The following is a 24,517-nucleotide window of genomic DNA, read 5'->3' on the forward strand; positions in this document are numbered from 1 at the left end:
TTACGGACAAACCACAAAAAGAATAATTCAGGTTTTTGTTGTTGCTGTTGAATGATAGAAAGTTCATAACTGAATGGCAAAGACAAAAAAAAAAAAGTAGTCCTTTTTGGTTTTTATATACAAATATACAAGCTTAAAAAAATTTACAACTGCTCGTATGCTTGCAAGCAACATATACCTGTTAGAAGCATTAAAAGGACAGATAGCCAGTTTAAAATATGTTCTTGTGCAGTTACGAATCCACTCAGACAGTGGTGCTATAACATACCATAACATAATAGTGCGTTGCTTCTAACCTCACGTTATACATGTCGCAAACTGCCCACAATCTTGATTTGGACAGAAACACTCAAGTGTTGTTACTGCAATCCTAACACCATTAATGAAATTACGTACTAATTGCTTTGGTCAGTAGCACCTTATATACTTTAATTACTTAAGCAGCTGCTTGCTGTTAAGAACTACAAATTTAGCTATATCTTTCGTCCTATATTTCAGTTTACTTATGTTTGTTTTGCCCCACTTTAAATCTGTTGTGGGTGTGGGTTTTTTGATTTATTTATTTTTTTAGCTGAAAATATCATTAGCTTGACAGAATCTTGTCCTTTTTAATAGGCACAAAGAGACTTAAATAAATTAACAAATTCAGATTGATTTTCCCCTTGAAGCTTCTTGGCTTTAGGAAAAGTGCTGCAACCTTCTGAATCCTCAATGCAAGAACGTCAGCTGCTTTGAAATTATGCATTTCTAAAGTATCCTCGCATGACACAGCTTGCCATCCTGAAGTGCTGTCATGAGCCACTTGCAGCACAGTGTTTACATAAAGGCAGGAATAAATACTCTAGCGCTTATCACAGGCAGATAAGTTCAAAGACAGTGATGACTGAGGTTTATTGTTACAATGCTGCACTGTGGTGAAAAATTTTACTGCACAACTGACATCAAATTACAACTCTTTTTTTTTTTTTTTCTCCTGTAGATTTCTCTTATTTTATTAAATTATGAAATTTGACTTTTGATATTTCTATAATTTTTCCCCTTTTTGTTATGTGAGCTTTAAAAATGCCCCAACTTACTATGTCTGTTTTATAGGTGATACAAGGAATTACAGTTACAGAAACATGCCATTCTCGTTCATTTTGGGTCAGTCTCAACACCACAAGATTTTTCAAAGCTACAGACACCATAAATAATGCAACAGTGCATTATCATCTTCTGCTCCTCTTTGCATAATTAAAAATAATTTTATTTGGAACAACAACGTTTCCACTGATGTCCTACAATCTTTTATTAGATCCTTAAGGAACCTGCAGACCATCTAACTACTAAAAGAAACAAACAAGCAAGGAGGTTTGCTTATTTGACAAATACACAACTTAAAGCACAATTTGCAGCACCTGCACTGTTACAGCAGAATATACAGTGATCGGAAAGTACTTTAAAGTTTTAAGAGCAAAAAATAAATGAAGTTTGTTTCTGTTTTCTGATGTGCTTATACAACTATACATTCTTAACTGTGATCGTAAGATGGACAAAACTCCATCATGTGTTTTGAGAACGGAAAAGACGTACTAAAACGTACTAAAGTGCTTCTGTGCCACATAAAACGCTAGAATTAGCTTCAAAACCTTCTCCATCCCTAAGTGCTCCAGAGCTGTCACTCCACCTGAGCTTCCTTTACAGTTTCTGTGAGCTCATTTTGGAAGTTACCTTGTGTGAGCAGAAGAGCAACACCTCCTTTTGTACTTGATTCAAACAAAATTCAGATTCTTACCCTCTTACTCTTTCTTCACAGGAGGCACCTTGTCAATGAGACCCACTTACTTGCCTGCTCTTTTCAACCACATTAACTACTATAATGCCCACTCCTCCAATAACAACCCCAATTTTGCCCCCATCAACTAGCCCCTCTGTTGGCCCTCCAAAACAGAGTCTGTGCTAGATGACTTTGCCTTCCCACGTGCTCTCAATAAAGCACATACTGAAGTAACCTAGATGCATGCACAAGGCACATCAAATGTTTTGAATGATGTTTTTTGGGCAGGCATTCATTAACATGCAAAAAGCACTTGTGGTGGTTGTACCGGGTCAGTGAATAAAATGCGTTACGCTAAACAGCAGCATTTTTCCAGGACGGTTTCATCTATATACAAGGGCTTATCGCAAGTATAAAATACTGTAAATAGATCACAAGGCTACACTGATAATACTATATCCATAAAAGTTTTTGAAATAGATTAACCCCTCTTCGTGTGGCACAAACATCAGAAGGACTGATTTCAGGCTGGAGTTGAGACATGTGCAATAGTCAAAGTTACCCTCTTGAATTCACTGCCCTCGCTCAGTATTGGTCTCTACGTTTGCCTGAAATTCAAAGAAAGGTTGCTCATGACCAAATTCATTGGAAATGAATTCGCAATTCCACTGTTTTTCTTGTTAAATTATCTGTATTCCAGTGTAAATGTCTAAGAATGCTTTTACCGCGGCATTTCATTTCACTTGTCAAATCAGAATAAACTTCCTTCGGAGAAAGTGTTCCTTTGCTATTACAAGTACATTAGGAAGTGTGCCAGCACAGCTGTACCACCAGACCTCTGGGAGATACCAGGCCCTGGGGAATGCAAATGGTCTGAGAACAGCCTACTTGAAAGGACATCTTTTTTAAGGGCAAAGTCATCAGCGCCGCGATCACAGAGTGCTCCTGCTCAAACACCCTCGCTGCAAGAAAGGAGGCTTTCACTCAAGCACTGTCTTGAACAAATTTCTCCACAACAGTCTCAATTTGCCTTGGAGCCAACAATCTGCCAGATTCATCTCTAGACTTGCTCTTCGCTGAGAGATCTCTCTGTTCTGTGTTTCACCAGCCTAACGCAGCAGGAGACGTGTATCCTGGCCCAAAGAGCTGTACACTATGGCCATACAGAGAGAGGGTTGAGAGGCTTTTTGTTTTGCTTTGTTTGGCTGTTTTTTTAAACATAAGGTTTACAGAGATACACAATGGTGGAAAGATATTACCACAAATATAAATACTGTATTAGTAGACATCTTGGCTCCTGCAGTAATGAAAATGAATTATATCTCATTCAATAGTTACACTCCAGCTAAACACTAAAACCATCTTAGAGAAACTCCATGGCTTTTCACCATGCTTTATGCCTCAAGTGGTTTTCCCTTATCTCCTAATCCCACATTTAATGCCAATTTTTTATTTCAGTAAATGTTCCAAGGTCAACTTGCAAGGCTGTTCACAATTCCCAACTTTGATTTCACACACACACACAGAGGGAACTTCAAGTACCCTTTTCAGCTTAATTCACTGGTCACGTCCCTACAGTGAGTTCAGAATTAGGTACCTTCAATCCTTCTTAAATAACACATCTACAGCACTTAAAAGCTGCATTATCTTTTACCACTTCTAGATCATATACTGCATACCAACAAGTCCCTCTACAGGAAAGCTACCCATCATGTCAAAGTAACTGTCTACATTTTCCTCTATATCTTAGGATACAATCTCATGTATGAGCATGTGTTAATTTTTTCTTCCTGGACCCTTACCTTATTCATTACAGAAACAAGATAATGCACTGGGAATGAGGCAACTTGCTTCCTTCCTCACCAGAGAGTGAAGCCCCATCCACTACGCCATTAAGGACAAGAAGAAACTGCCTCTGTATTTGCCCGCAGACTTTTACATCACACTTCATATGATATCCAAGCCTCAAAACAAAATCATTGATCCTTGAAATAGCCTTTGAGGTGCGGAGGTTTTCCACAGAAGGGGATATATTACTAAGAAAAGTTACAGTGGAAACACTTCAGTCTTGATTACATCTCTCCAGGCCTGGCTCCCCACTTAATACCATGAACAAAACAGGACTTCATCTGTGAAAACAGCATGCACCCCACAAAGCAGATCTCAACCACATATTGACATGAGTTTTGCAATAGCAATATCCTCATTTTGCTGATGGGGAAAACTTGGGTAGACAACCAGCAGTGATTTGTTTCATCCCATGTAAGAAGTAATTTGTTGAACAAGCACTAACTCCTTGCCCAGCTCTGCACATGCCCAGTGGCCAACCCCAGCAAGTATTTCATAATTCATAATGCCTGCTAGGGGGGATAGTGCGAGTGGAGAGCCCATCGATGCTTCATTGAGCTCAGGTGAAGAAATGGACGCTGAGCAATGTCCTGCAATGATTCCTGTGGTCCGATTTCATTAAAACCTCAGGTCAGGTCCAATTATTCTGAACAGCTTATAGCTGCCTGAGGTATAGATTACTAGCAACACATGCAAATTAGTTCTGCTGCAGCCATAATTAATTGCTATAGTAGGCAATCTAGCTAGTTTGCATATGAGCATAAGAATCTCTCTACCACCCTGCAGTGCAGACTTGGGAGGCTTGTTACTGCATGCAACTTCCAAGAGGACTGACAAAGAAATCTTCACCCCACATAGACCCCAATGTTTGATAAAGTAAGGAGCCGTTTTGAGGTCACTTGTTGCTTTCAAACTGCCCTTTTCCAATGAGGACTTGTGGTGGACACACACAAGTACACTGTATAGATGTAGGTCTTACAAGAAGAACCAGCATGTGGCCATCATCAGAAACTGTGCCATTTTATGCTAAGCCTGACTTCAGTCATCAACTTTGAATCTTTTTTAAAAAAACTCAGAAAATCATTTTGATATTTAAATAAACAACAGCTTTGCCATTAAGAAAGGCTACTTTCACCCAACAACAAAAAAACAGGTATTTTTAGTGACATCCATTTCCTTGAGTAGATCGCAGTATATACTCCTCTTGACATGACTGAATTGAGCTACACTTGCTGATACAGACCATGAACACATTCCAGTGAAACTTGTTTGACTCAATACGTTCCTATGCTGGAAAAATCTTGAAATCTGCAGTCCTAGCTTCCCAGTCATCTGGCAGAACCAGTGACTTTTATAAACAGATTAGGAAAGGCATTTTTAAGAAAGGTGCTGTTTAAAGCTTTAACTTGAATTGGGCATTTTCCTCTCAATTATGTGTTCCATCTTTACCTGATGATGTGATTTGCCCTGCTATGCACAAAAGGATACTAAAATCTTAAAACTCATTCTATTATTGTCCAGACTATTTAACCTAAATTTGCCATAGTTGTACCAGCCACCTTTTAAAACCCATTTGATTTTTAAGTACCGTGCTAACTTTTGTTTAGCATTCAGAATTTCTCCTCTAATTTAGACCTGCAAACAAGTGAAAAGGAAGTCCAGCAAGTTGTTGAATCATAAGGAATGCTAAAGCCACAAAACTTTTGCCAAGAGAACTGCCGCATCTCAGATACGCCCCATTTCACACTTGAGAACAAGTCTTACCTCCATCTCATTCTGTTTCTTACCCCAGGAAATGCTACAGATTTAAACAGCGCTTGGTTTTATTTATTTCTTTTAAAGGGAGCAAAGTTAAATTTCTGTATTCATTTGTAAGACGATAAAAGCTTTGTGTAGAGGATGAAACTAAAAGGTAAATTAGCACATTTTGTTCCACCTGAGGCATTGGAAAGAAGAGACAGAAACCAAATGTTAGGACACTTTATCATTAGGACAAACAATGGAAGGAAATAAAGAGCTGCACTGCCTGTTCTCCACCCTCTCACCACTTTGATAGAGACCAAAAATATAACCTTAAAGGTCAGGGAAAATAAAAACCTAAAAATTGAATGCACGTCTCCCAGAATTGTTTGCAGACAAGAGGGCTGCATTGTGTCAGCGATTAGAAATTATCTGCCATCACAAGTGAGATCAAAGGTACGTGGCTGATCAGAGACAGAACACAAATCAGTTCAGTATGCTTTAAATGGGGGTAGGAGTAACTCAGGTCTTTATCTGAAGTTAAATGGATTGTATTCTGGGAAAAATGATGTCTAGTCCCAAAATTGCTAAATGTACTAGTGAACTAAGGCTGTTAAAAGGTTTCTTGCCAAGCTCTAGTCTAGTCGGTTTCAAGAATTCAGGGAGTAGTTTCTGGCACAACAACTTCCTCTACTTTGCCACACCGCTGTTATTATGTTCTTAAAAATAACTTTCATAGGACTGGGTATTTGGGGCGGGGGGAGGGCTGTTTTCCCGTTGCCTTATGATAGCACAGAAACACTGTGCTCTCAATACCAATTTCCTGATTTCACCAAAGCAGACAGAAATTTACAAAAAAATACTTCCCTCTTTGGTCACAGGAATTTCAAACATCACATGTAATGCAGATAAATTGCAATCAAATTCCCATTTACTTAGAGCTGATGCGCTTAACAGTTGAAATAAGCAGAATATCTTTATTTCAGACTTGAACACAACAGTCATGAAATCAGATTAGCATCTAAGAGCTTTTCACATAATCAAGTATTGAACAACAGTTCTTTCTCCATTAAAGCTGACCTTGCATTGTGACATAGCACTTTTATTTCAAAATCAGAGGTACTTATGCTTTACTATATATATATTTAAACACTATATCATAACAGACAGCAGAACTACAGTGACAAAGATTGTTTCCATCTTTAAATATACCCTCCCTCTTTACATGTCAAATCACCTTTGCAATTTAGGATTTGATTTTGGTTAAAGTGTCAGAATTTGAAGTCAATATTATGATGCTAGAAAGACACTTTACTGAACAACTGCCTTTGTTATGGCATGATTAAAAAGTAGGCTACATAATAAATCAACCTTCCTAGCTGGAAAGCTCATTATACTCAGACAATTTAAGTGTCCACAGACATGTTTTGACATTTGGCTATGACACCTTCACTGAAAGGTTCAAAAAGTTCTTACATAAAGCAAAATACACTTAAAACACACAGCCCTAACAGGGAAAACTAACCAGAACCCAAGGTCGTGCAGGAAGATGGGAGAATAGCACAGACAAGAATTCAGCTCAGCCATGCTAATTCATCCGGAATCTATCACAAGAGCAGCCTTTTCACTGGTAGTATTGCTTTCCATCCTTCCATTCCCCTTAGCATCTTGACAGTACAAAATTAGTCAGATTACAAAAGAAAACAAATAAAACATAACTAAAGGCAATAAAATTATTCCAGAAAACATATGAGCTCATCTCAAGGTTTTACAGTTAACTTACAGTGATTAAATTAGAAGAGGACATTTCAGATCACTCAGCTCAATTATGGACCATTAACTCAAATTGAACAAATAAGCCACCTAGGAAGTAGAGGACAACCTGAGACCACAAGTCTCCCCCTACCTGTTGGACAGTAAATAAATCAGCATGTAAGACAATAAAAAAATATTGAAATCTATTGTACTCAGCTGCTTTACTAATTTGCTTACAGAAAGGATGGGGATGATGTAAGTTGCTGCATGAATAGATTTACACAGGAGAGAGCACACACTAGGATTTGGAGCTCATTTACTCACGTAGAATAAATAAATAAATAAAAGCAAATTTAAGAAAAAATGAGGTAAGAGCATAAGAAATGAGCTGAGCCAGGTACCTGGGAGAAGCACCTCACCATAAGTAGACCGTGAGATCTTGGTTTCCATCTAGCATCTAGGTTTCCCCAAGCACACCATTTCCATCAGAAGCACAGGACTCTGGAGATCACACGCTACATACGGGTACTGGCTTCCTGTCCATCACTGAGGTGGACTGCTGGTTTCTAAGGCTCATGCTTTAATGACCCACAAGAACAAATCCTTGGTCAATATTCAACGCTGACAATAAAGCATCTCAATTTAACCTTGCTCAGGTTTGACTATCAGCCTACACTGGGGCAAAAGCGATTTCTTAAGACAAGATGGAAGGAAGAGTTCCTGTCAGTCATCACTGCTTGGGAGCCTGAAGAGGGAAATGAGAAGCCCGAACAAAGAGTCCTCTCCAGGAAGGACTTCCCAATTGCTTTTCTCAGGGCACCTCACAGCTTATGCAAGGTGCTGTGTAGTTGTTCTCCTGCTAACCCGAGTGCACAGCGAGGCCTACAGGGAGACAAGCCAGCAGCCAGCCACTGTAACACTACTGGAGGAGCAGCATGGGCACTGGAACCATCCGTGAGGGTGACGGCACCACTCGCTGCTCTCAGCTGATGTACCTCACGGGAAATGTGCTGACAGCAAACAAGTGCCTTACTTGAACATTTGCCTTTTGCAGACAGAAGAGGCCGGCACACCCATGCACTTAGCGGTGCCCCAAACCCTCCCTGACCACCCCCCAAAAACAGGCAGTCATCAGTCCTGCAATAGCTGCAGCACACAAGGAAATTTCTCCACAAGATGCCCCAGAGTGCACCCCCCACACACACAAAAAGAGCATGTCCATGTACCATCCCTTGTGTTACTTAGCTGTAACCTGGCTGAGGGATGCAAAATTATGACTGCTCTGGCAGGTGGCCTTAGCTCCACTTCAGTGGTAGCAGGAAATGCACATCCCTTAATTAAGGACAAAAGAGAATGAAAAAGGAAATTTTATTTTAGAGGGAGACGCTATTAAACAAATTACAGCATTTGCAGTGATCTTAGTCATCACTAGCATACTTTAGGCTTGTACAAGTGTCAAGCTAACATGTTCTCAAATACATCCACACAAGGGGTAAGGGAAGTAAGCACCCTCTCACACTGAGAAACATCTAGACAGGAGCACCAGAATCACAGTATCCAGATGCCAAATTTACATCCTCCCCTCCCAAAGCCTCAGGCAGGAATTGAGCAAGAGTAACAAGAAATGAGCTTCTAATCACTCCTAAGTTCACACCTTGTGAATCCCCCCCAGGGATAACTGGAGACAGAAATCTTGAAAGAGAAAGTGTAGGAACACCATCCCTCTATCTTCAGGATGAAAAAAACACCTTCTCAGCCATAAAATCCATGCAGCTTCATTCCCCTAGGGCCTGGGATAGTGTCATGGATTATCTGAGGTAAGGAACGCAACTCCTCAGCCTCAGCCCAGCTCCACCTGCTCCCCCAGTGCAACCACTACAAGCCTAGAGACTCTCTCTCCTCCAACATGTCAAGAATTTAATTGCAAATGTAGTAATAACTTTATAATTTTTCATAAATCATAATCGAAAATAGGCTTAAAGCTTATGAATTTACCTTGATGGTCATGTAAATAGAAAACATAGAACCATGATAAATTATAAAACATGTTTAAAATCCTATGTCTGCCAACTGTGAGATTTGAGGTTGTTTTTTTTCCGGTTTTTGTTTGTTTTTAAAAACACTCTCATCAGGTGGCTTCAGGGAATACTCTCAATTTTAAATATATCCAAAACAAAAGATTTGCAAACTTGATATTAAAACTCTTACAGGTTAATGTGAAGTCTTTCTCCCTTCTTTTACAGCTAAGAAAGCAACAGTTAATCCCTAGTTAATGAAACATAAAAGAAAATCCATCAGTCATCTGAAAATACGTTTCTATGAACATGCAAGCATTTTAAACTGTACTTGGCCTGTTTCTTCTCATTTCACTGATTTCACTCAATCATCATTAGCAGCTCTTATATATACAGAGTTTTCCTGCTGTACTCAATCAGCTGGTCAAATTTGTCTTTCTGTAACTTCAGAGTTCTGCGTCAAGCTATCTGTACTAAAAAACAACCTCCTTTGTCTTCTTTTCATCTTTTCAATTTTTTTCAGAGTTCTGTCAGCCCAAGGGTTTGGGAACTAATATAATTAGGAAAGTTAAACTTCTCCACAGCTATTCTGGGCGCCCTCCTAGAAACTGTGCTAACAAGATTCATCACAAAATACAATAGAAGCCTTCTCTAAAATAAGACAAAGGTACTGTAATGAGCTAGGCAGGAAGTGCAGGCTCAGTTCTGTGTGTAATGGTAGTTAGTGTAAATCTTTTTGGCAGTAATGGTGTTTTTTTCTAAGGCTGGACAATGACGAAAACATTTATACAATACATGAGAATTCATGAATGTCTGGCAGCTTTCGGTATTGTCTTTGCAATACAAACAAAACTATCTGTATTTCATTCTACATTTTCCATTCAGTACCAGCTGGATTCTGCAAAAACATGGGTTAGTCCTGATACACCAAATAACTGATTCATCCCACTGGGATCCCATGACTGAAGCATACCAGAGGTAGCACCAGTGGTTACTAAACACATTCTTTAGTTAAAAAGCTAACAACAAAACTGCCTCAACCTCACGTGCCTATCATCAGGCAGATGCAAAAGGCAAGACATTTAAAGCAAATAACAATAGTACTGCTGGAGAAAAAGGGCTACAGAATGTTATTTCCCTGGGTTAAACCTTAGTCATTGTACTACCTCATTTAAGCCCATACTCACTCAAAATTTCTTGTGCATTCACATAGCCTTGTATTTTCTGGACCCAAGCAGTGTGCTACAAAGGCACATCCCACCATCAGACTTCTATCACCTCCGTAGAAGTTACCTCTCAGTTCCAAGCCAGCGAGGGAGAGGAGAGCATCTGCCTCAAGAGAAGACAGCACTGCTCAGTGGGAACAAGTGGTCTGTACAGGCATAACACCAGGGAAGCCTAAAGCCAACTGATCTACAACCACAGCATCTTCACCATCTCACTGTAGGCAAGATTTCCTACCAGGACCAGCCAAAAAAGACCAAAGGATGAGCTGGCTGTTGACAAAGGACTGCTGTTGGCTATAACAACTCATCTCACTGTTTTCTTTCTGCTGCTGAAGCCATCTGGCTGCGGAGCCAGAGGTACAGCAGTGTTCAGCTCAGCTCCCTCTGGGAACTCCTGGAACAAAAAGCATCGAGCCCAACAATAGCTGAGACAGCTACTGAAAGCACGAATGCAGATATAAAAGGGAGATGAATCTTTCATTACAGACCCACGACAAAACACATTTGTACAGACACCAACAATCATCTCTACAAGTAAACACATAAAGAAAGTGCCAGAACTGCATGTCGAATACTTCCATTAAAAGTTAAGGTGACAGAATGCATCTTATTTATGCCTGACTTCCAAAGTTTGAATAAGTAGCTACACTACCTCTAAAAAGCATGTCAAGTATTAATAAAAAGTACTGCCCATAAGCTGGGACTGAAGTTGGCATTATTTACTGCTTGTTAGAGAAACAAATGAGAATGAGCTCAAGGAAGAAAAGCCCAGAAGCACGGAGCGAGAAGAGAAATGGCAGCAGCACAGCCTGCAGGTTAAGCCCCCATGAAGTCTGAGAATAAATAAATCCAGTTGCTTATCTAGTTTTCTGTAGCATGCTGTATTTTGCTATCATATTTCATACAGCAAGGCTACTCCTAGGTAGCGTAGGGAAATCGGTGAAGCAACCTTATCTTGCTAACAAGACACATTGAAGATCAGCTCCTGTGGTACCCCACAGTGGTGCACTCAATCAAGGGGAGCGGAGGCTGAACTATAGAGGTGCTTAGGCAGAGAGGAGAACCGGCAGCACCCCTTGGGTGTGCGGGGGCAGAAGGAATGAGTGCTGGAGCTGATCGCCTCTAATAAAGACCTCAAAGCAGTATCTCAGTGTGAATGCAAGCATTTGGACTGAAATCATCATTACGGTCCCCAGATCATTGCCCTCCCTATTGGACAGCATACAAATGCTGCAAGGAACCCCGCCACTGTAAAATACGAAACATTTGTGAGTACTGCACATTTTACAGAACTGATACGTGGCTGACTAGGCTTCATCTCCACACTCCTGCTGGGGGAAGAAAAAAAAAAATAACACCAAACACACAAGAGCTGCGCCTCTAAGCATGCTTTTACTTCCTCTTTCTCATTGTGTTTTGAAAGATGGTAAATAATTGCTTTGATCATTTCCTCACCTCTTTCCCTAATTCTTTAGGATGTGCCCCATAGTTTAGACATGTTTCTTCTCCATGCTCTCGGCTTTACTACAGCATCTGGAGTGACTGCTCAAGAAGTACTTGACTTGCTGTCTATTAACTGCCAAAATCCTGGCTTTTGTACTTTGTGGTAGACAAACAGGACTTTCAATAGGTAGCTGAAGCACACCTGCTTCTTTACTTCACTGAGTATTAGCACTGTTCTACCGGATGAAGTTTTCTTTCTTTTCCCTTGCATTTCATTTATGAAGTAGATTTGGAGAATATAGGTAAGAAATCCTACTTCCTGTTCTTCTCAGGTTTAGTACTTTTATGAAACTTATCCAGCTGGCAAAATGACTTGTAAGTGAATACTAAATAATGGCTTATATATATATAAATACTTATTGTTAACGTGTGTTATTAGCATATCTACACAAAAGCAGTTATTAACCTATTCATAGGAAAAAATACTATTCCATCTGCACTCAACGTCTCCTACATTTGTTTTATATGAAACCTGCATATTTTAAGACTCCTTGCTTTACAAGTAGTATTCTCTGCTCCCAAATCATTACAAGATATTCTTTTAAAATAAAAAGCTGAATAGTTATACAGCAACTGCTTGTGTAAAAGAGTGATTCAGCAGGAAACGTGTACTTGAAATACCCTTCTCAAGAAAGAGCTTATTCACATGGGGACAGTTGGCAGGGATATCTCAGTCTCCACTTGCATGCTCTTTTTCCAGTTTGTGTTGAAGAGATTGAGATACCTCAAAGGAAGCTAATCACCATTTTTGCAGGCCGTGGAAAGCAGGGTCTGGTTCAGAATTGTAAGTGCTTGTACCAAAGCTTTCCGAGAGAAAAGCAAAGAGCTGTAGGTTAATGTTCAACAGAAACTGGCAAATCTGCTGTGCTCACTGAGCAAGGTGGTCAGGTATGAATTGGAAGTGTATACACAAAAAAAAAAAAAAAACACACAAAAAAACATAACAAGTATGGTTGCTCAAAGTTCAGCTGCAGTAGTTCAGACACAACACACCAAAGGGAAAAAGGCTGGAGGGGGGGGGGGGCAGGGGTACTTAACACATCAGATATTTTAGTCAGTTGTAAACATTCCAGAATTTCTGCTCAAGTTAAATATGCATTAAACCTGCTTTGTTGCAGGCCTATTGGCTTTCCTTAAAACTGTTGCGAAATGCAGGAATAAAAGCTTTAGATCCGCTAGTCAGTATAAGCTGAGCTCAGCAAGTAATATTGTATATAACTGGAAGCAAAACTGGCCACAGTCTGTTGCAAATATCTTTATCATCAGCGTAATCCACATGTACCATAAAGCATAGATAAACTTATCAAAATGCTGCAAGTTACTTTTGGATACAGCTTTACTCTTCGGTTTTTCATCTAAACCAGCGTCAGCAACGTTTTAACAGAAATTAACGGATAACACAATTTATTGTAGGAATTAAAAAAAAAAAACAACAACAAAAAAAACAAACTGCCACAGAACATAAAACCCCACTTTAATAATCTAGTCTAATATCGCTGCATTGGAACTAGTTCACACCATGTCACAAATCCCTCTGAAGTTCTTCACGTTACATTTTCCTATGTACTATTCATTAATGGGTTACTGGACTATGGGGCAGCTGTTAAAATAGCTGTACTCCCAAGTTATTGGACAAGAACGTGTATTTCATAGACTGTAAAACAAGGTAGAAGCTTGTACTTGGACTGAACAAACAAATGGGACATGCCATAACATTACACTTCCATTTTCAAAAAGATATTGAAAGAATAGCTATCATTGCTGTAAAACACTTTGTTTCCCTTCAGCACTGGGAAAAGATGAAGCGCTACAGCCAAACGCAGCATTAGAGGCCACCACTGGACGTGCAGATTTCTTTTCTTAGCCTGTGCCACTTACATAACAGCATTTTATAGTCACAGGGGCAGGGAAGATTAAAAATGTGCTAGATACCTACTTCAGCAATAAAATCAGTAAGATTTGAGAAATACTGGATTTGATTGCTGTCAGTCGGCTAACAAAAATATCAACACAGCCTGTGGCTGCAAAGGTGAACTCTACTTCAGAAACTACAGGGAAAAACATTGATTGAGTCCTACTGTAGAAACAGGCCTTTAACTGACAATACCCCTACAAAAAGCATTCTCTGTAAAGATACCTGCTTTGAAAATTAGTTTGGACCATTTTGCCTAGACACATCCGCCGCCTCAATGTAGCTGAGGCAGAGCCACACACCAGGTGACCCCATATGGATTCTTTCAGTGCTGTAACATTGCTAGGGGAAAAGAAGGACTTGAAAATGAAGTATTGACCTGTTAGGTAGATGTTAGGCTGCAAAGTTACCACTCAGCCATCAAAATGCAATACTCCCTATCTTTTCAATATCTATTCAGACTGCATAAGCAGCAGCCACAACTACTGTCACTTCATCCAATGAACTTAAACCACAGCGAATGTGTTCCCTGATGAATGGGGGACATTCAAAGAAAGCTTCAGAAGTCACCCATGTAAATCTGCCCCAGCATTTGCACATCTCAAGGCATCAGCTTTACAACATCTAGTTCAAGACTGCCTTGCCCCTGCATGAGGTGATTTCCATCATGCAAAGCAAGTAAACATTCTTTTGTTGCAGAAGTAAAGAGTTGAGCCAGAGCCCTGAACCATTTTTACACCTGGTTAAAGTTTTTAAAGTGTAATGTTAACATTGCAAATGTTGAATTAAATTTCAGGACTCCACTCTTCCTCCCCTAAAAAGAGGAGGATATTCCTTCTGCCCAGGCTGACAGTCCTAATTTGGGCTACAAGACTTCAGGTTCACCACAGGTTCTTAGCCATCTTCATCCACAGCTCACAGGATAGTTGTGACAAAAAAAAAAAAAAAAAAAAAAAAAAAAACACCAAACAACTACATCTTCAGCTCTCCTACTCCAACAATCCAGAACTTTTGGTCCAGTAATTTTTTTTAACAAGGACAAACTGCAACATGGAGGAAAAACTACCTCTGCATCCACAGCACTCTGGCTTTCCCCCAAGGAGACTGGATTTGTACCCACTGTTTCTTACCTTGGTGATTTAGGGAGATGCGATTAGATGGTTCTTGGAAACCTGGTTCCACCAGATCCCGCCGACCATGAGCAGAAGTCTGATCTACATTGTCCTGAGAAGAGAAGAGCAGAAAAATCTCGTCAAAAACAGGCACTCTGTACTCCCTGTAAGCTACGTTGTGCAGAGCCAAAAACATTGACAGGAGAAAAATCTCTGCCATACCTCTAAAAGGAGAAACCAATGTTGGAGAATGGGAAGGAAAAAAATAAGATTTGTGCGTATCGGGGGACACTAGACTGCCACATTAATACAGGCAGCGTGAATCCAGAATAAATGACTATGTTGCTGGCTGATCTGGATGGATATCAATTTTACGTTTCAAACTGGGAAATAGTAATATAAATGCATTTCCTAGTTCAACAAAAGTTTCTTCTTGAATCAAATTATGTGGAAGCTTGGGGCTTTGTTTTCTTTAATTCCAAGGCTGTGGCTTAGGGGTTTGTAACTAATTAACTGGACTGAAACGGATTCAGTAGTGAACTACCAAACCTCAAGAGGAACCAGAAGTTCAGTTTATCTAAACATCCATGGTTCTGGATGCCAACCTGAATTTTTTTCATACTAGAACTCTCACAAGATCAGGTTTCAAGAAGTTTTAACACACACTGAATTTGGCTAAGTCTAAAATACCATGGTTTCTCACAGATCTTGCCAGAAGAGAAGGCTAGGAGAAAGCAAGAAAACTGAAATATAAACAAAAAAAAAAGTAAATAAAAAAAGCAAGATAAGTCACACCAAGTTTCAGAAATATGAATATGAGAAGGAAATTTAGAGCTAGTACACAGGCTTACAAAGTTGGTATACCTCTGCATATACCAATTAAGGGCAGGTATGGACAAACAGAAGCAAGCACATGAAGTTGGCTGCATAACAGACTATGCTACAGTGATATACATGACTTCATACACTTTCCTACTGTGCCCAAAGTGTGAAATAAATACATAAATAGCATGTAAATACATAATAGCATGCCTGTCAAAGCAAAGGAACCACCTTCACGGCAAATGACAATTATGGCAGACCAATGATGTGGACTCAGCAAACAGGACTTCAACTACGTGCAACTGTGAGTGAAGCACAACTTTACCAGCTTACGGAATATAAGCTAATGCTTAAAATCGTACCAGTTCAGGAGCCCCCAGGCACTCCTAAGACAAGAACTGCCAATGGTGGCATGACTAAGAGAGGTTTTTACAAATAAATATATCATAGAACAGCTTGGATAGGAAGCAACCTTACAGACCACCCAGTTTCAACCCCTTGCCATGGGCAGGGACATCTCCCACCAGACCCAAAGCCCATTCCAGCCTGGCCTTGAGCACCTCCAGGGATGGGGCATTCACAGCTTCTCTAGGCAACCTGTGCCAGTGCCTCACCACCCTCAGAGTAAAGAACTTTTACCTTGTATTTAATCTAAATCTACCTTCTTTTAGTTTAAATCCATTACTCCTTGTCACATCATTATATGCCTGAGCAAAAAGTTGCTCTGTATCTTTTTTATAAGCCCCCTTTAAGTATTGAAAAGCTGCAATAAGGTTACTCTTGATCCTTCTCTTCTCCAGGCTGAACATCCCCAGCTCTCAGCTTTTCTTCGCATGAGAGGTGCTCCAGCCCTCTGATCATCCTCATGGCCCTCCTCTGGACCCACTCTAATAGCCCCACATCTTTCTTGTGCTGGGGGCCCCAGACCTATACACAGCAGTCCAGTTGGGGCCTCACAAGGGCAGAGGAGAAGGGGACAACCACCTCACCCGCCCTGCTGGCCATCCCTCTGTTGATGTAGCCCAGGACACAGTTGGCCTTCTGGGCTGCAAGCACTCACTGCTGGCTCATGTCGAGCTTTTTGTCCACCAGAACCCCCAAGTCCTTCTCTGCAGGGCTGCTCCCAATGAGCTCTTCTCCCCATCTGTGCTCATGTCTGGAATTGCCCCAACACAGGCGCAGAAGTTTGCTCTTGGACTTGCTGAACCTCATTAGGTTCACATGGGCCCACATTTCCAGCTTGTCCAGGTAGTAATATGATAAGATACACATATTTGTCTACCTATGCCAGATACAATGGAGACCACTAAGCCTTCTGACTCTGTGTTGGCTACCTCCTCCCTTCAGTGCTCCCTTTCACATCTCTCATTTTCTCTGGGCTACCACACAGTCAGCACTGACCTGGACCAGAATATCTCAATTTTAAGTTTCAGACAAAAAAGCTGGGACTTACATTATGACACGGTAACTGCAGGAAGCAGAAATCACATACCAAAGGAGCCTGTACCCCCAGAAGTTTAAAGTAATACTTTCAAAGGCTCCAAGGTCAATAGTGGGGAAGAAAAACTTATCTAGGAAAAGTTTCAGTCAAAACTCAAAGCTGAAGCTGACTGCTCCTCAGGTATTTCACACCTGGTACAAAGGCTGAGAGCTGGACATCCCAGGCACTAAGAATAAAGAAGAACATCCTCTCAACACAGTTTTTCTTCGTGCACTTTCCCTGTGAAACTCAACATCTCAAATGTTTTTCAGGTCATTAAAACCCCGCAGATGTTGATGCAGTTGAGCACCCTTGGTTCCCCCTCGCACAAACAAGCAAAGATTTCTAATGCACAGATGCAGTTGTGTTTTGTCCCATGGCAAAGAAGAGCAACAGGTCAACCCAAGGGAAGTAAAGGTTGAACAAGAAAAGCAGTTGTAAGCTATTTGTTGCACACCTGATGTGTTTACAGCTGTCCCAACACATCAAAGTCCCTACGGGAAGGGGAAGTTCCTACTGTAATGGAGGCGAGATGTGGCTGAGATGCATCTCTGGGGTTTCTCACAGCACCACACACGAACTGTTAACTGGTAAGACCTTATTTCAGATATGAAGACCTACAGCTGGATGCAAACCTACAACTCTTCAGTTAAAACAGATTTTTAACTAGCAATTGCCAGTAAGTCACACGAATAGGATACACCCTCTCCGGTGTAACCTTAGAGCTGCACCACAAGAAGTGAGAAGCACAGGCCTTATTCACAACGCTCAAGCCAGCGTCACCATATCCTGCAGCAACCTTTCCAGAGGCAGCAGTTCCAGTTGCTAAACCTGGGATGCGACGCCCCTGCCTGTCTGAGGAGGTGCAAAGCCCTGCTCACGTCTGCAGAGCCTGCCTGCAACTCAAGCCAAGCATGGAGCAAAAGGTTTCCTCGGGGCGCTAAGGGCCAGCACAGCCCCGTTGCTAAAGTACAGTGGCCGGCCTGCATAAACAAAACCACACCTGCTGCAGCAATGCGGGCAGCCGAGGAAAGGTAAGCACGGCGCGATGTTAAAGAGCTCACGGTAGTTTCACATGACCCTCCAGAATCTATTTATGCCAGTTGTTCAAAGACAAACAATGGCGCCTCGCCAACTGCAGCAGCAATCAGATAGACACAGGAACAAGGTTAAAGGGAAAAAAGAAAAAAAAAAAAAAAGTTATATAATTGCTCCGTGCCAAGCTGCCATGGTGCAGCCCCGGCTCGGCCTTATTGTCAGGCGCAAGGTCGGGGCTGAGGCCCTCAGCAAAGTGGGCACCTGCTTTGGCCCATCACCGTGCCCCTTGCTGAAACAGGGCTCCCAATAAGTCATGTGTTTTCTCCACAGTTTAATCCCCAGGTCCCTCTTCTCTTCCAATAAACACACTCAATATGAAATCAAAGCACGTTACTTAGCTTACTGTACCATCCAGCTATTACAGTATTTTTAGAAGCCTGTTGAGGCATTAGCCCTCACTAAGTTGCTTGCATGTACTATTTTCTCTATCAGTCAGCATCTGTAACCAAGGATGATTTAATCAAGTGACTAGCAAGAGTGTTAGAATGATCTGAAGCAGGGTTTATTTTTATAGAGTCTCTTCAAGCAGTTAACATTTTATATAGCCAAACACACTGGCATTACAGGTTAGATTTCAGTGTCCTTTTGCAAGCCTATATTTTCTGATGCAAAAAGCTCCATGGCTGCATCATACCAAGAGGCAAAGTCCATTCATAGAGAGCATTATCTCTGTGTATCAGTAACCCAGACAATCTGGATTAATTTTTCAATCTATAACCAAGCCTTTCAAGGTACACTCCTTCAACTTTGACATAATGTTTGCTGCAATTTAAGCTAGCATGATAAGTGTTTCAGTTATCAAAGAAAACACTAAATCTGGTATTTAAATCAGAGAACAGGTCAACTGTATACTACAGTAACTCTGCTGCCTGCATAAGTGCTCTCTAATCGCTGCCTTGGCTCCGAGTGATACCATTCCTGCCTGCAGCTTAGCTCCGTGTTTGCTTGGGATAGCATTTATCAGTACGAGACGTTTTTTGGCTGACCAGTATATTGCTGCTCCTCTCATCCTGGTTCCTCCAGTAAAGGTTATCTCATCATTCAGGCTAATTTTACTGGTAAACAGGGCTTAGATAGGAGGAAGTAGACCCAAAAGTACAAATAATGAGGTATCATCCACACTTCCCTTCTCCCCCTTCTTTGCAAAAAAAAAAAAAAAAAAGGGACCTGAATTTAGCTGAGATAGAGTAGCTTTCTCTAGAAGTCCGGAAATCCCCCTTTCCTGAAGACTTTTTTTTTTTTTTTTTTTACTTAAGCAGTAGCTGGAAGTTCAAGAGATTAAGGAAAGCTACACCAGCGGTAACACAGCTTCTCGGAAGCTCCTGGGACTACATCCAGACCGTGGATGTCCAGACCACCAAGACGACAGTCCCCGGTTTTGGATTTACTGTAGCTGTCTGCAAACCCACACAGCCATGCCCCTGAACAAAAGGTTCAATTGAGCAAGAGTCACGCATGCCCATGCCAGCAATCCCACAGCGACAAATTAAGATCATGACATACTTCTGATGTTTGTACACCGTCCAGCACAACAAAGTCAAGTCAGACATGCTGACGGGTCCCAACGCGGTTCAAGAGACTGTCAACACAGATAGGGCTCAGTTTGCACACAAGCACTCCTACAGCCACAGTAGCTCGCTGCCTACCTGGTGATGCGACTTTATCACACCAAAGTAGATGTTTTGAAACTAGCCGAGCGTAAACAGAAGATTAGCCAGGTCATTACTTGAGCCACCTTAGCTTTACTCTGTTCAGGCAACTTGTGCAAAGCAGAATTAATTTCTGCTAGCACAGACAGAGGAAACTACTGTGAAGTTTTCAAGCAAAAGCAATTATTAAAATTCACTCAAGAAGAGTCTACCAAGGGCTGCTAAAGCATGGACCCAGCTCCTGGCTCAGGAAGCCCAGAAGCACGAAGGGGAGACTTGAAGAAATCACACATTCTTCATATCTGCAACTTGTTCCTCTTAGCCAAAGGACACAAAGGTAGATGAACATTTCTTTATCTGTCCCACTATTGCCATTCATAACACGCTTCTGTAGTTTCAGTAGGCAATAAACAGATAAAGCAGCATTTCTTCTGAGGACCGCTTCAGGTAATTCTTCACTTCCCAAATAAAACTATTTTTGTGAAAGTGAAGTAGCGTTGCACTTTTTCTAAGGTATGCTTCTTTTTTTATGTCATGGTGTTGCAGCTCTACATAAAGCATTAGATGTACAGAGGGGAGTACAGAGTCAATTACAGTCTGCAGCCACAAACAGAGTTTCTGTTCTATCACTCAGTTTTACTCTTAGCCCTCTGAAGGCAAGCATGCACACTATTACAGTAAAAAATCCACCTGACAGAGCCAGTCCTAACCCCACAAAGCTCTAACCCAGACCCCACAGCTGAGATTAGCTGGTAACGCACATGATGCTCCTTTCTTAAAAGCTGCAAGTCACCAGGCTTCTTCACAGCTAAACACAGCAGCGCAGTCCCCAGGCAGATAGCTGTTTGGTACAACGTATTTTCAGCCTGCCTTGCCACTGACACTCCAGAGCTTGAGGAAATTTGTCACAAGTACAGCTCTTAGGGAACAGCAAGGCTGCTCTCAGGTTTGTCCAAAGTCACTGCTTTGCAAGCGATTCGAGTTTACTCAAGCATATTGTCTGCTGTCTCTTCCTAGAGCTCCGATCACATCTTCTCTGGGTCAGTGCTTAACATGCAACAGAAATAAAGAAAAAAATAAAAAAGCTTTGCACACCAGGCAAAAAAAAACTTTAAAGCACAGACAACCCACATATTACATAATTAAAGAGCTGTAAGTAGGTTTCCTGTCTCTTAACTATAGTCATTTGGCTAGGTAAGAGCCAAGCGAAAGGCTCAGTGAGCCAACAGAGTAACTGTGAACCTAAAATTTTAACATTCCCATTGCTAAGAGAGCTTGTACAAACAAGGGCTTAAAATAAAGCCACTTAGCTCTGTCAGAAGTCAGGCTCTCTCCTGAAGTAGCAAAACCACTAACTGCTGGCATTCTCCTGACTTTACAAAACCTCTCTGAAGACTGACAGCGATAACCCTAGAGGACGAGCAATGCAGAAGCCTGGTTTTGGATGATCCCAGTAGCAAAGCTAGCGGCACGTTCCTTGCTGGGCTCCACCTGACACACCATGGCACCTCCGCGCGTAGCCGCTGCAAATCACGGAAAGCATGCAAGAAGCTGACAGCGTGCACAGAGCTACCGCTGCTCGCGTGTTTGTACAGCCTCACCAGACTTCACAGCTTGTCGTACACAAGTGCAAAAGCTACGAGAAACGCCGCACACCAGGAATTAGACAGGAAAGAAAGAAAACGAGAGACAGACAGACCTGCGTCCATGGTCTGTGTCTCTGCAGCGGCAGGGAATTTGTTAAATGAAGTTGTGATCAGAGGAATTATATTACATCCCATGATACACGGGAAGGCAGGAAGGCTTGCCAATCTGTCCTTGGAAGAACTTCTCTCCCGACCCCCTTCTGGGTTTTAATAACCCACTGCCCAGAAAGTCCTTCAAGTCAGCAAAACCTGGGGCTTTGGAGCCTGTCAGCACCTAAACCCACAGTGTGCATGCCCCAAATCAGTGAAGCGTTTCTTCTACGATAAGAAAATAAAAAAGCTTTCTTTAATACATGAGCTGATACAGTTATACAACATACTGGTAGAGCTGAGCCAGAAAGTAATTTTCTGAAGGTGTTTCAGATTTATTTTAAGGAGTAGCACCAGTTACGAGTCTTGCCATTACCTGCACTACAACTGCTACCAGAGCAGTATTGTTTCACACCAAAAGATACTGTTTTTCAGGAAAACTGGCTCTTCAGCCCCCCAGAAAAAAAAGAATCTGCTGTGGCATGAACTGGACCACGATTAGCAACCTCCCAACAGCATTTGGCAGTCGCAGTTTATTCATAAAAGACTTTTCTCCAGTAAGGCTGGAGTTAGCACACTATTGACACACTGCTGACAGCTTCAGCAAGGCACTTGTGCAGCATGCATACGTGCTAGGCTTTGCAGACTCTGCTTCTACAGGCTGGTCTTGGCAAAACGTGTTATCCAGGGTTTGCAACAGCGTTGCACCTATAATTTGGCAAAGCTGCATCAAATTAAGTTTCTCTCATTAGAACAGTTCTCTTTTAGTACAAACTAACCGCTTCTGCAATAATTTAGCTGTCTCCTGGTTCTCTGCACAGAGAAAATGGATAGCATATTCCAGTGAGCACTCTTTGGACCAGGGTGTCATTTATTATGGTAAAAGAAATACAGTGCATCATGGTTGCTGTCTTTTAATCAGCTAGCAAGAAGTGAATCCAACTGACAGGCTTGGAAATGCTAAAAGCTTTGTTCTATTTTTAATGAGTCTAAAACCACTCTGGCTGTTAGAGACAGTTTACATAGTTTACAGCTAAAATAAAGTCTTGAAATATAGAAATGAAAGAAATGCACAAGATTGTCAGTGAAAGCAATCACTTCTTAGAGCTGTCTGTAGCTAGAAAAGCGATCACAAAAATGAAGCGTTTACCTTCTGTTGTCTTTTTGCTTCCTTTTTCAGTTCCTTTCCATTTCCACCACCGAATAAATGAAGTTTATATTAGGAAATGGCAATGGTTTGAGATCTTCACAGTGGAAAATTACATGCTTATATGGAAAATATGTTTTTTCTATCAGTGTCTGTAGGTCCTGATAATGAATATTTAGCTTGTACTTATCTGCAAGTTAGTCTGGCCTCCAAAGCAAGCCACTCTTACTGGCAAGGGACTGCCGCTGACAAAGCTACTGAAACCCTATTTTACTGCATGTTCCAAGCTCTTTGTCAATATTGACCCCACCAACAATTCCTGAAAGAGCTATTTGCTATAAGAGAATTGTGTTTACCCATAGAAATTACATCAATGGAGTTTTGTTACTCAAAGTATAAAATCAACTACAGTAAGATGTCATATTCCTCTTGTTTTTAAAGAGGCATTTCAGTGAGTTCAGCATCACTCCACTACCGAACTGCTGCTATTTAAGACAGAAGTGTGTTACACACATAAGTGTTGCTGCCTGTAAACCTTCCCCCCTAGCAAGGTTTCGTGAACTGGCTAGCTTCCTATGCTTTGCCCAAGTTTCTGAAGTGCATCAAAAGTGGTCAGCACTTTTCAGCACATCGTCATCATGTTCCTCATCAGAAAGATGAAAAGATGGGAATAACTGTGCCCAGGTGCTACGGAAACTTTCAGCTTGTCACACACCTGCTAACATACCTGTCCATTCTGAGAAAGTCTCTAAAAAAAAAATAATAATTTTGAAAACTTTAAGGAGAAAAAAAAACCTTCACGTATTCTTTTAGAGTAATTTGTAGCACGCAGAAAGAAGGCATGTGGTATTTGACCACTTTCAACCTGCTGCCCTCCCCATGCTCATCAGACCTGTGAGACACAAGGTAGCTTGCCTGTTCCACTTGGCATCGAGTCCACGAGAGCTCTGATTAGAGCAGTGCTGCTAGCCAGCTGCTTCTAAGAATACTGCCTGTGGGAGCCAGGTTTGGAAAGCACCCTCGCACAAAGTGGAAGGGAAATGTTCTGCGAACAGCCTCGGACAGTCTGTCCCAGCTCCGGCTGACGATGCCCTGCATTAACCTTGGGAGGCTCGACGCTTGAAAAGATGACCTGGTGGACCCTGAGATTTGGCGGCAGGGAAACGCATTTCTGTGTCTTGGGCCAGGGGAGGGGAGGAGGGAGGAGAAAAAGGAAGGGAAGATTCTACTTAGGTCGTAGGAACCACTATTTTCATATAAGCACAGGCTCTTTAAGGACAGGCATTTAAATCTTTACACTCTGGGAAGCAGCAGCTACAGCCAGATAACCTACATCATGTTTAAGTGCATGCTCCCTCATAACTATGCATCCCTGAAAACCCAAGAGCACTGAAACTCGGACAAAAGAATGGCAGTAGCACAAAGCACAAAACAAAGGAATTTATGCTATCTGAATTTGGGTCTGTTTTCTTAAAGGCAATAGTACTGCTCCTTTTTGTCTTTCTGATGGCTCAGGTGTCAACTGAAGGTTTGAAAGGGCCCTTAGGGTAGGTGAAGACAATAGGCGAAGACAATTCTCCACAGCCCTTGACAGAGCTGATAAAACAATAAACCTCCCACGGAGGGAAGTGCCACCAGGATCACAGAGACCATTTAAGTTCACCAGACACCAGCTAACAGAATAACTCTTAGAGTGCTAATTAAATTATCTTTTGGTT

At 41.4% G+C, this 24,517-nt stretch overlaps 1 protein-coding gene across 3 annotated transcripts in view; it reads right to left on the reverse strand.

The window, feature by feature from the left end:
- The window catches only part of GRB10 (growth factor receptor bound protein 10), a 148,474-nt gene that overhangs the window by 71,816 nt on the left and 52,141 nt on the right, over positions 1–24,517 (reverse strand). For all 3 annotated transcript variants that reach the window (XM_032181714.1, XM_032181715.1, XM_032181716.1), the window contains exon 3: positions 14,886–14,979. In XM_032181714.1, coding sequence (XP_032037605.1) covers positions 14,886–14,979 — 94 coding nt within the window. The remainder of the gene's footprint in view (positions 1–14,885; positions 14,980–24,517) is intronic.

The sequence above is a fragment of the Aythya fuligula genome, chromosome 2, assembly GCF_009819795.1.
Source record: "Aythya fuligula isolate bAytFul2 chromosome 2, bAytFul2.pri, whole genome shotgun sequence".
Classification (NCBI taxonomy): Eukaryota; Metazoa; Chordata; class Aves; order Anseriformes; family Anatidae; genus Aythya; species Aythya fuligula.